Here is a 14144-nt window from a genome sequence, read left to right on the forward strand (position 1 = left end):
TACTATTAATTAATACTTCTATGACTACTCCTACTGTTACCACTATGACTACTATAACTATGACTATTGCTACTACTAATTACTACTTTTACGACTACTCCTAGTGTTACTACTATGACTACTATACTTATGACTACGACTACTACGACTAATATTTACTTTTACAACTACTACTACTATAACTTTGACTACGACTACTATTAAATACTACTTCTACGATTACTACTACTACTTTGATTATGACTACTATAACTTTGACTACGACTACTATTTATTACTACTTCCACGACTAATACTAATATTACTTCTATGACTATGACTACTATAACTGTGACTATGAAAATTACTACTTTTAATTACTACTTCTACTACTATATATTTATAACTAGGAATAATACTACTATGAATTACCTCTTTTACAACAACGACTACTACTACTACAACTACAATAACTTTGACTACGACTACTATTAATGACTACTTCTACTACTACTACTACTACTACTACTACTACAATTACTTATATGACTATGACTCCTTTAATTGTGACTATGACTACTATTAACTACTACTTCTATAACGACTACTACTTACTCCTACTCCTACTATTATTATGACTACTATAACGGAATACAACTGCTAATACTATTAATTACTACTTCTACAATGACTACTATACTCCTACTATTACAATTACTATGACAACGAGAAAGACTACTATTCCTACTACTACTATATATAGGACCAGGACTACTACTACTATGAATTAACTCTTTTACAACGACGACTACTACTACTACTAATGATAATTTACTACTTCTACGACAACTACAACTATAACTTTGACTATGACTACTATTAATTACTACTACTACTACTAAAATAATTACTTCTATGGTTATGACTACTCTACCTGTGACTATGACTACTACTACTATTAATTACTACTTCTATGACAACTACTACTACTCCGACTCCTACTGTTACTATGACTACTATAACTATGACTACGACTACTACTACTATTAATTACTACTTCTATAACGACTATTACTACTCCTACTCCTACTATTACTATGACTACTATAATTATGACTACAACTACTACTACTATTAATTACTACTTCTACAACGAATACTACTCCTACTATTACAATTACTATGACAATGACTACAACTACTACTACTCCTACTATTATACATATGACTACAACTACTACTACTATGAAAGACCTCTTTTACAACGACTACTACTACTATTAATTTACTACTTCTACAACTACTACTACTACTACTATAACTTCTACTACTATAACTTTGACTACGACTACTATTAATAACTGCTTCTACGACTACTACTCCTACTATTACAATTACTATGACTACGACTACCATTCCTACTACTCCTATACATATGACTCGGACTACTACTACTATGAATTACCTCTTTTACAACAACGACTACTACTACTACTACTACTATTAATTTACTACTTCTACGACGACTACTACTACTACTACAACATCTACTACTATAACATTGACTACGACTACTATTAATAACTCCTTGTACGACTATTACTAAAATTACTTCTATAACTATGACCACTTTAACTGTTACTATGACTACTACTACTATTAAGTACTACTTATACAACTAGTAATACTACTACTCTGACTACTGACTACTTAAACTTGACTACGACTACTAATAATTACTACTACTAGTCCTACTATTACTATGAACACTATAACTATGACTACTACTACTATTAAGTTCTACTTGTACAACATCAACAACAACTACTACTACTACTTTTACTACTACTTCTACTCCTACTACTACTATATATATGACTGGGACTACTACTACTATGAATTACCTATTTTACAACAACGACTACTACTACTATTAGTTTACTACTATAACTATGACTATGACTACTACTACTATTAATTGCTACTTCTACTATGACTACTACTCCTACTATTACAATTACTATGACTACGACTACCATTCATACTACTCCTTTACATATGACTAGGACTACTACTACTATGAATACCTCTTTTACAACAACGACTACTACTACTACTACTACTAATTTACTATTTCTACGACTACTACTACTCCAACATCTACTACTATAACTTTGACTACGACTACTATTAATAACGCCTTATACGACTACTACTAAAATTACTTCTATAACTACGACCACTTTAACTGTTACTATGACTACTACTACTATTAAGTACTACTTCTACAACAAGTACTACTACTACTCTGACAACTAAAACTTGACTACGACTACTAATAATTACTACTACTAGTCCTACTATTACTATGAACACTATAACTATGACTACTACTACTATTAAGTACTACTTGTACAACATCAACAACAACTACTACTACTACTTTTACTACAACTACTACTCCTACTACTACTATATATATGACTAGGACTACTACTACTACGAATTACTTATTTTACAACAACTACTACTACTATTAGTTTACTGCTATAACTATGACTACTACTCCTACTATTACAATTACTATGACTACGACTACTACTCCTATATATATGACTGGGACTACTAATACTATGAATTCCCTCTTTTACAACGACTACTACTACTACTACTAGAAATTTACTACTTTTACGACTACTACTACTATGACTACTACTCTAACTTTGACAATGACTACTATTAATTACTACTTATACTACTACTACTACAATTACTTCTCTGACTGTTTTAACTGTGACTATGACTACTACTACTATTAATAACTACTTCTATAACAACTACTAATGCTCCTACTCCTACTATTTCTATGACTACTATTACTCTGACTACTATGACTATGACTACTACTAATATTAATTTCTACTTCTACTATGACTACTACTCCTACTATTACAATTACTATGACTACTACTACTATTAATTTTAACTTCTACTATGACTACTCCTCCTACTATTACAATTACTATGACTACTCCTACTACTGTATATATATCTAGGACTACTACTACTATTAATTTCAACTTCTACTATGACTACTACTCCTCCTATTACAATTACTATGACTATGACTACTACTCCTACTACTGTATATATATCTAGGACTACTACTACTATTAATTTCAACTTCTATTATGACTACTACTCCTACTATTACAATTACTATGACTACTACTACTATTAATTTCAACTTCTACTATGACTACTACTCCTACTATTACAATTACTATGACTATGACTACTACTCCTACTACTATATATATATATACATATATATATATATATATATATATATATATATATATATATATATATATATATATATATATATATATATATCTAGGACTACTCTTACTATGAATTAACCCTTTTACAACGACTACTACTACTATAAATTTACTACTTTTACGACGACGACTACTACTACTATGACTATCATAACTATGACTACGACTACTACTTCTTTTAATTACTACTTCTACAACAACTACTACTCCTCCTACTATTACTATGACTACTATAACTATTACCACGACTGCTAATACTATTAATTACTACTTCTATGACAACTACTCGTACTATTACAATTACTATGACTACTATAACTATGACTATGACTACTACTACTATGACTACCATAACTATGACTACAACTACTACCACTTTTAATTACTACTCCTACAACGACTACTACTACGCCTACTATTACTATGACTACTATAACTATTACCACGAGTACTAATACTATTAATTACTACTTCTATGACAACTACTCATACTATTACAATTACTATGACTACTATAACTATGACTACTACTACTACTATGACTACCATAACTATGACTACAGCTACTACCACTTTTAATTACTACTTCTACAACGACTACTACTACGCCTACTATTACTATGACTACTATAACTATTACCACGACTACTAATACTATTAATTACTACTTCTATGACAACTACTCATACTATTACAATTACTATGACTATGACTACTACTATTAACTACTTCTTCTACAATGACTAATACTCCTACAATTACTACTATTACTAGTACTACTTCTACTATTGCTGGTACCACTACTCTGCCTCTATCGCCCCCAGGTGGTGTGTAAGGAGTACCGCAACCTGGACATCCCTGCAGAGCTGAAGGGTCTGAAACGTTACCTGGACAACGCCTACAGCAAAGACGAGTTTCGCTTCAGCTGCCCAAAAGACGAAGAGATCCTCATCGCGTACGAGTCCGTGGCAAAGTATTTGAAACCCAAATAGATGCAGGGACAAAGATTTGAGGTGTACAGACGCGTGGTGAAGTATCTTAGATTTGTGTAAACTGCATCGACTTACTAGATCATGTGCTTTTGTTTCTGCGGATTCTTATTCAATCCTTTCAGAGAATATTCACGTCCAGTGCCTCTGTGCATTATGTATTATTATTATTGTTATTGTCGTGTTTTTTGTATGCCTCAACTTGACATAAGCTGCAATGAAGGAGTAACATTTGTCTGTAAGTCTCATTTTCTTCGTAACATCAGTATATGCTCATGGTTTCACTGCATAAGTTTATGTACAGTACATGTACAAATGGAAGAGACAGTAATACCTCTTGGTCGGAAAAGAGCCTCTCTTAGTTGTCTGACAGAGTAAGTGGAAAAAATACTCTGTATTCCTGCATGTATATTTTCCTTATTAACTTTAATAAAAATGAAATGCCAAAAAAACCTTGGTTGGACTTATACGAATAGAAGTAATATTCAAATAATTGGATTTTACGATGAGGCAATTATTTTCCCTCATGGCTTCAAAAAAGCTAGCAAGAGAAATATTTCACCACTGTTTTTTTGTGTTTATTACTTATGTGAATTCAATCAATGTATATGTAAACTTTTTTGGTATGTATATATATATATATATATATATATATACAGACGTGTACACACATTGGTATGTGTGTGTGTGTTGTTTGTGTGTGTGTGTACACGTGTGTGTGTATAATATATATATATGTATATATATATATATAGTGTGTTTATATATATACATACATGTATGCTAATAGGTATACATATATACCTATTAGCATACATGTATGTATATATATACATACTTTAATGTATATGTGTGTATGTATGTATGTGTACGTATGTATATTTATATATATATATATATATATATATATATATATATATATATATATATATATATATATATATATTTATCCTTCCATCCATTTTCTACGACTTGTCCCTTTCGGGCTTGCGGGGGGTTCTGGAGCCTATCTCATAAATGTATATATGTATATATATATATATATATATATATATATATATATATATATATATATATATATACGCACATATATACACGTGTATATATATGTATATGTGATAAAATATACATATATATGGATATATATATTATATCTACATATATGTATACATAAATATATATTATTACGTATGTACATATATACATAATATATATATATATACACATGTAAGAAATGTATATATATACGTATATATAATACATATATTTACATATTTAATATATCTATAAATGTATATACAACATATACATATATAAATATATATATGTATATATTATATATATAAAACAATATATTTGTATATATGTATATATATTTACATATCCAATATATCTACATGTATATATAACATATATATACATATATATGTGTATATGTTATATATATAAAACAATATATTTGTATATATGTATATATAAATACATATATATGAAAAATAATATATACATACATATATGATATATATAAATGAATATATATATATATACGTATATATATATATATACATATATATATATATATATAATATATATATATATATATATACATACATATATGAGATATATATAAATAAATATATATATATACGTATATATATATATACATATACATATATATATATATATATATATATATATATATATGATTGTAGCTGAGATAGGCGCCAGCGCCCCCCGCGACCCCAAAAGGGAATAAGCGGTAGAAAATGGATGGATGGATGGATATATATATATATATATATATATATATATATATATATATATATATATATATATATATATATATATATATATATATATATATATATATATATATATATATATATATATATATATATATATATATATATATATATATATATATATATGTATATATATATGGCTTCACGGTGGCAGAGGGGTTAGTGCGTCTGCCTCACAATACGAAGTTCCTGCAGTCCTGGGTTCAAATCCAGGCTCGGGATCTTTCTGTGTGGAGTTTGCATGTTCTCCCCGTGAATGCGTGGGTTCCCTCCGGGTACTCCGGCTTCCTCCCACTTCCAAAGACATGCACCTGGGGATAGGTTGATTGGCAACACTAAATTGGCCCTAGTGTGTGAATGTGAGTGTGAATGTTGTCTGTCTATCTGTGTTGGCCCTGTGATGAGGTGGCGACTTGTCCAGGGTGTACCCCGCCTTCCGCCCGATTGTAGCTGAGATAGGCGCCAGCGCCCCCCGCGACCCCGAAAGGGAATAAGCGGTAGAAAATGGATGGATGGATGGATATATATATATATATATATATATATATATATATATAGTAATTTTCGGAGATATTGACACAATACTAATGTGTTAAGTACACATTAGTACCAAAAAAGTTAATATTTATAACTTACAACTTGTAGCGGCACAAACAAAAAATGTTTCCAGCACAAGCGAAGCACCCCTGAAATAGAGATTTACTGTAAGCGTTAAATAAAAAATAACAATACAAATTTGACTTATTTTTAACATTTTAATAACTGAGACCCTTTATGGTCCCCGGGATCCCTAAAGTTACAATACATTTTAAAAATCCATTCATTTTGTTATGCTTTGAAAATGAAAAATATCAAAATGGCTTTTCCATGTGTGGCCCCCAGTGGAAAAAGTTTGGACACCCCTGGCGTAAACAGATCGACGCGGAAGTGTCAGCCACCATCCGATTGGCTGACATGAAACAACGCTACCATGGCAACAGCACTCGGCCATCCCATTGGTCAACCTCATAAATGGGGCGGGCTTAACAAGTGACAGCTGAGGGCAAACTTTGTTAGCTCGTTGCTAACTGAGCCCCATTTCTTCGCCTTAAAAAATGTCCTTAACTTGAAACAACCTCGCTGGGAAGCAGCAGAAAGTAAGTTCGGTCTTTCCCCGACACGTAAAACCCCTAAGCAGAATGTTCGCGTCGGTCTTTTATTCGCCGTAGCTTTCGTTAGCTCCTAGCTAGCATGCTAATATTAGTGTCGCTAACGCGCACGACAGAGTCGCATTTTGTTGACATTTTTGTCTTTAAAATGTTTTAAAATAATTTAAAATGCGTCTTTAGGCTTCGCACACCGCACATTAATAGCTTGCATTGGCCAAGGAGCTGAAAGTGTCAGGTTGTTGTTGCATATTAGCCCAGCACGCCAACTTTGACGCACGTCAAACCTGCTGGAGTACTCCAGCGGGTTTGAAGGTTTAAAAAAAAAATAAAATGATAATAATAAAATGATTTTTTTTAATGATGCAGGATGAGCTGCACCAAGGATGGCGACGACGGAGACCTGTGCAGCGGATGGGCCACTTCAGTGTCCGTAAGTTGTGCAAATGGCATCTGTAAACATGCATTCCTGATGTGCAACATCAGCAGTTTACAGTCGTGCTCATAAGTCTACATAGCCTGGGAGAATTTATGATTTATTGGCCAATCTTCAGAGAAAATCAATCAATGTTTATTTATATAGCCCCAAATCACAAATGTCTCAAAGGACTGCACAAATCATTACGACTACAACATCCTCGGAAGAACCCACAAAAGGGCAAGGAAAACTCACACCCAATGGGCAGGGAGAATTCACATCCAGTGGCACGCCAGTGACAATGCTGACTATGAGAAATCTTGGAGAGGACCTCAGATGTGGGCAACCCCCCCCCCCCCCAACTCTCTTCCACTCATGCTTAAAGGCCTACTGAAATGAGATTTTCTTATTCAAACGGGGATAGCAGGTCCATTCTATGTGTCATACTTGACCATTTCCCGATATTGCCATATTTTTGCTGAAAGGATTAAGTAGAGAACATTGACGATAAAGTTCGCAACTTTTGGTCGCTAATAAAAAAAGCCTTGCCTGTACCGGAAGTAGCAGACGATGTGCGCGTGACGTCACTGGTTGTATAGCTCCTCACATCCTCACATTGTTTACAATCATGGCCACCAGCAGGGAGAGCGATTCGGACCGAGAAAGTGACGATTTCCCCAATAATTTGAGCGAGGATGAAAGATTAGCTGATGAAGATAGTGAGAGTGAAGGACTAGAAAAAGAAAAAAAAAAGGTGAGGGCAGTGGGAGCGATTCAGATGTTATTAAACACATTTACTAGGATAATTCTGGAAATTTCCTTATCTGCTTATTGTGTTACTAGTGTTTTAGTGAGATTATATGGTACCTGAAAGTCGGAGGGGTGTGGTGACCACCAGTGTCTCTGAGGGAAGCCACGCAGCTGCCTCTTTGACAGGTGCACGAGGAACGACGGATGCTCCGCTCATGTCTACGGCAAGAGCCGACGTATTACCACAATTTTCTCACCGAAACCTGCCGGTTGACATGTGGTCGGGAACCATGTTCGCTTGAACGCTCTGTTCCATAGTAAAGCTTCACCTTCGGGAATGTAAACAAGGAAACACCGGCTGTGTTTGTGTTGCTAAAGGCGGCCGCAATACACACACACACACACACACACACGCATATGTGTACACACACATGTCCTAAAAGGGACAAGCTGTAGAAAATGGATGGATGGATGGATGGAACAATTTAAAAACAAGAAGGCAGAGAAATTAGATTAAAGCTGTGCTAAAAAGGTGGGTTTTTAGTCTCTTCTGACAACGGTGGGCAGACTGTGGTGCTCTAAGATGGTCGGGTAGATTGTCCCAGATTTCGGGTGCGGTCGAGCAGAAAGCCCGACGGCCTATTGAGTGTAAGTTTGTCCTAATGGCTTTGAGGAGGTTAGTGGAAGCTAGGTCCCTGAGGTAGGAAGTGGCTTTGCCGTAGATGCATCGGTGATGTCATCACAACGATGTTGTGGTTTATTCGAGATCAACATCGGCTTCCATCAATGTGTACAGATGCTGGTGCACGGCAAGAACGACATCTCGGCCGTGACCTCCCGAGTGCAACAGTTCGTGGAGGAGAGGATGCAGACCACCATGGTGTGTACGATGGGATGATGACAATAATAATAATAATAATAATAATGATAGACGATGTACAACATGTGTTGCTGCTTGCGTGTCTTCCAGCTCACAGGTGTGCTGATAGGCGCCGCTGTGGCAGTTGCAACCATAGGAATCCTGGTGCTCTTCCTGTACAAGAGGTTCAAACATGCTCGTGAGTTCTTCTTCAACTTCACTCTTGTCAAGTCACAACAAATATCATATTTTGTTGTCAAAATATCAATACTTAACGTATAAATCTGGATTAAAGGGAAAACTAAATTTTAGTAAACAATATCCCCATATATTAACCTCACCAGACTATAGTGGATCCAACATGATATTGATAGTCCAGTCCATAGTGGATCCAACATAAAAGTGAGACTCCAGTCCATATTGGATCTAACATGAAATAGTGAGAGTCCAGTCCATGGTGGATCTAACATAATAGTGAGAGTCCAGTCCATAGTGGATCTTACATAATAGTGTGAGAGTCCAGTCCATAGTGGATCTAGCATAATAGTGAGTATCCAGTCCATAGTGGATCTAATATAATAGTGAGAGTCCAGTCCATAGTGGATCTAACATAATAGTGTGAGAGTCCAGTCCATAGTGGGTCTAACATAATAGTGAGAGTCCAGTCCATAATGGGTCTAACATAATAGTGTGAGAGTCCATTCCATAGTGGATCTAACATAATTGTGAGAGTCCATTCCATAGTGGATCTAACATAATTGTGAGAGTCCAGTCCATAGTGGATCTAACATAATAGTGTGAGAGTACAGTCCATAGTGGATCTAACATAATAGTGAGAGTCCAGTCCGTAGTGGATCTAACATAATATTGTGAGAGTCCAATCCATAGTGGATCTAGCATAATAGTGAGAGAGTCCATTCCATAGTGGATCTAGCATAATAGTGTGAGAGTCCAGTCCATAGTGGTTCTAACATAATAGTGTGAGAGTCCAGTCCATAGTGGATCTAACATTATAGTGTGAGAGTCCAGTCCGGAGCGGATCTAACATAATAGTGTGAGAGTCCAGTCCATAGTGGATCTAACATAATAGTGAGAGTCCAGTCCGTAGTGGATCTAACATAATATTGTGAGAGTCCAATCCATAGTGGATCTAGCATAATAGTGAGAGAGTCCATTCCATAGTGGATCTAGCATAATAGTGTGAGAGTCCAGTCCATAGTGGATATAACATAATAGTGAAAGTCCAGTCCATAGTGGTTCTAACATAATAGTGTGAGAGTCCAGTCCATAGTGGATCTAACATAATAGTGAGAGTCCAGTCCGTAGTGGATCTAACATAATATTGTGAGAGTCCAATCCATAGTGGATCTAGCATAATAGTGTGAGAGTCCATTCCATAGTGGATCTAACATAATAGTGTGAGAGTCCAGTCCATAGCGCGTCTAACATAATAGTGAGAGTCCAGTCCATTGTGGGTCTAACATAATTGTGAGAGTCCAGTCCATAGTGGATCTAACATAATAGTGAGAGTCCAGTCCATAGTGGATCTAACATAATTGTGAGAGTCCAGTCCATAGTGGATCTAACATAATTGTGAGAGTCCAGTCCATAGTGGATCTAACATAATTGTGAGAGTCCAGTCCATAGTGGATCTAACATAATAGTGTGAGAGTCCAGTCCATAGTGGATCTAACATAATAGTGTGAGAGTCCAGTCCATAGGGGATCCAACATAATAGTGTGAGTCCAGTCCATAGTGGATCTAACATAATTGTGAGAGTCCAGTCCATAGTGGATCTAACATAATTGTGAGAGTCCAGTCCATAGTGGATATAATATAATAGTGTGAGAGTCCAGTCCATAGTGGATCTAACATAATTGTGAGAGTCCAGTCCATAGTGGATGTAACATAATAGTGTGAGAGTCCAGTCCATAGTGGATCTAACATAATAGTGAGAGTCCAGTCCATAGTGGATCTAACATAATAGTGAGAGTCCAGTCCATAGTGGATCTAACATAATAATGAGAGTCCAGTCCATAGTGGATCTAACATAATTGTGAGAGTCCAGTCCGGAGTGGATCCAACATAATAGTGTGAGAGTCCATTCCATAGTGGATCTAACATAATAGTGAGAGTCCAGTCCATAGTGATCTAACATAATATTGTGAGAGTCCAATCCATAGTGGATCTAGCATAATAGTGAGAGAGTCCATTCCATAGTGGATCTAACATAATAGTGAGAGAGTCCAGTCCATAGTGAATCTAACATAATAGTGAGAGTCCAGTCCATAGTGGATCTAACATAATAGTGTGAGAGTCCAGTCCATAGTGGATCTAACATAATAGTGTGAGAGTCCAGTCCATAGGGGATCCAACATAATAGTGTGAGTCCAGTCCATAGTGGATCTAACATAATTGTGAGAGTCCAGTCCATAGTGGATATAATATAATAGTGTGAGAGTCCAGTCCATAGTGGATCTAACATAATAGTGAGAGTCCAGTCCATAGTGGATGTAACATAATTGTGAGAGTCCAGTCCATAGTGGATGTAACATAATAGTGTGAGAGTCCAGTCCATAGTGGATCTAACATAATAGTGAGAGTCCAGTCCATAGTGGATCTAACATAATGGTGAGAGTCCAGTCCATAGTGGATCTAACATAATAATGAGAGTCCAGTCCATAGTGGATCTAACATAATTGTGAGAGTCCAGTCCGGAGTGGATCCAACATAATAGTGTGAGAGTCCATTCCATAGTGGATCTAACATAATAGTGAGAGTCCAGTCCATAGTGATCTAACATAATATTGTGAGAGTCCAATCCATAGTGGATCTAGCATAATAGTGAGAGAGTCCATTCCATAGTGGATCTAGCATAATAGTGAGAGAGTCCAGTCCATAGTGGATCTAACATAATAGTGAGAGAGTCCAGTCCATAGTGAATCTAACATAATAGTGAGAGTTCAGTCCATAGTGGATCTAACATAATACTGAGAGTCCAGTCCATAGTGGATTTAATATAATAGTGAGAGTCCAGTCCATAGTGGATCTAACATAATAGTGAGAGCCCAGTCCATAGTGGGGCCAGCCGGAGTCCATCCCTAGCGTAGACGGGTCAGCAGCGCAGAGACGTCCCCAACCGATGCGCAGACAAGCAGTCCACCCCATGTCCCGACTTTGGACTTCATCCATGGCCACCGAACTACTGCCCCCTCCCCCGTCCATAAAGGAGAGGGGGGCAGACCAGAAAAGAAACGGCAGATCAACTGGTCTAAAATGAGGGTCTATTTAATAACCAAATGCATGTTTTCTACTTTGTATAAAGTTAAATACTTAAATACACATTTGACTTATCATTTCAGCCATCAAATTGTACACTATAAAAGTACATTTTACAGTAAAAAAAATGTTTTAAATCCATATTAGTTGCCAGAATTTCACCGTAAAAAACAGTGGTACCTTTTTTTCATTGACAGTAATGCACCGTGAAAATAACACATTTTCCGCCAAATCTACAGATTTGTATATATATATATATACAAAAACACACGAAAATAATCACATGCGTAGTGATATCATGAGGCAAACTCTTGTACAAACCCCGTTTCCATATGAGTTGGGAAATTGTGTTAGATGTAAATACAAATGGAATACAATGATTTGCAAATCCTTTTCAACCCATATTCACTTGAATGCACTACAAAGACAACATATTTGATGTTCAAACTCATAAACTTTTTTTTTTTGCAAATAATAATTAACTTGGAATTTCATGGCTGCAACACGTGCCAAAGTAGTTTGTAAAGGGCATGTTCACCACTGTGTTACATCACCTTTTCTTTTAACAACACTCAATAAACGTTTGGGAACTGAGGAAACTAATTGTTGAAGCTTTGAAAGTGGAATTATTTCCCATTCTTGCTTGATGTACAGCTTACGTTGTCTTGTTGTCCTATTTTATGCTTCATAATGTGCCACACATTTTCGATGGGAGACATGTCTGGACTGCAGGCGGGCCAGGAAAGTACCCGCACTCTTTTACTACAAAGCCACGCTGTTGTAACACATGGCTTGGCGTTGTTTTGCTGAAATAAGCAGGGGCGTCCATGATAACGTTGCTTTGATGACAACATATGTTGCTCCAAAACCTGTATGGACCATTCAGCTTTAATGGTGCCTTCACAGATGTGTAAGTTACCCATGCCTTGGGCACTAATACACCCCCATACCATCACAGATGCTGGCTTTTGAACTTTGCGCCTATAACAATCCGGATGGTTATTTTCCTCTTTGTTCTGGAGGACACCACGTCCACAGTTTCCGAATATAATTTGAAATGTGGACTCATCAGACCACAGAACACATTTCCACTTTGCATCAGTCCGCCTTAGATGAGCTCGGGCCCAGCGAATCCGGCGGCATTCCTGGGTGTTGTTGATAAATGGCTTTCGCTTTGCATAGTAGAGTTTTAACTTGCACTTTGAGATGTAGCGACCAACGGTAGTTACTGACAGTGATTTTATGAAGTGTTCCTGAGCCCATGTGGTGATATCCTTGACACACTGATGTCAGTTTTTGATGTAGTACCTCCTGAGGGATCAAAGGTCCATAATATCATCGCTTACGTGCAGTGATTTCTACAGATTTTCTGAACCTTTTGATGATTTTACAGACCGTAGATGGTAAAATCCATAAATTACTTGCAATAGCTCATTGAGAAATGTTGTTCTAAAACTGTTGGACAATTTGCTTACAAATTGTTGACCCTCGCCCCATCCTTGTTTGTGAATTACTTAGCATTTCATGGAAGCTGTTTTTATACCTAATCATGCTACCCACCTGTTCCCAATTAGCCTGC

General features: G+C 35.9%; 2 protein-coding genes across 6 annotated transcripts in view; both read left to right on the forward strand.

The window, feature by feature from the left end:
- Window positions 1-4764, forward strand: part of clic3 (chloride intracellular channel 3) — a 40198-nt gene extending 35434 nt beyond the window's left edge. Inside the window, exon 7 of the mRNA XM_061907939.1 lies at window positions 4148-4764. Within this exon, the coding sequence (XP_061763923.1) occupies window positions 4148-4315 (168 nt within the window). The 3' untranslated portion in view covers window positions 4316-4764. The remainder of the gene's footprint in view (window positions 1-4147) is intronic.
- Window positions 4765-7117: 2353 nt separating this feature from the next.
- The window catches only part of pnpla7a (patatin-like phospholipase domain containing 7a), a 123701-nt gene continuing 116674 nt past the window's right edge, over window positions 7118-14144 (forward strand). For all 5 annotated transcript variants that reach the window (XM_061907944.1, XM_061907943.1, XM_061907940.1 and 2 more), the window contains exons 1-4: window positions 7118-7250; window positions 7629-7692; window positions 9224-9307; window positions 9398-9485. In XM_061907944.1, coding sequence (XP_061763928.1) covers window positions 7630-7692; window positions 9224-9307; window positions 9398-9485 — 235 coding nt within the window. In that variant the 5' untranslated portion in view covers window positions 7118-7250; window position 7629. The remainder of the gene's footprint in view (window positions 7251-7628; window positions 7693-9223; window positions 9308-9397; window positions 9486-14144) is intronic.

Source organism: Nerophis ophidion, linkage group LG08, assembly GCF_033978795.1.
Source record: "Nerophis ophidion isolate RoL-2023_Sa linkage group LG08, RoL_Noph_v1.0, whole genome shotgun sequence".
Taxonomy (NCBI): domain Eukaryota; kingdom Metazoa; phylum Chordata; class Actinopteri; order Syngnathiformes; family Syngnathidae; genus Nerophis; species Nerophis ophidion.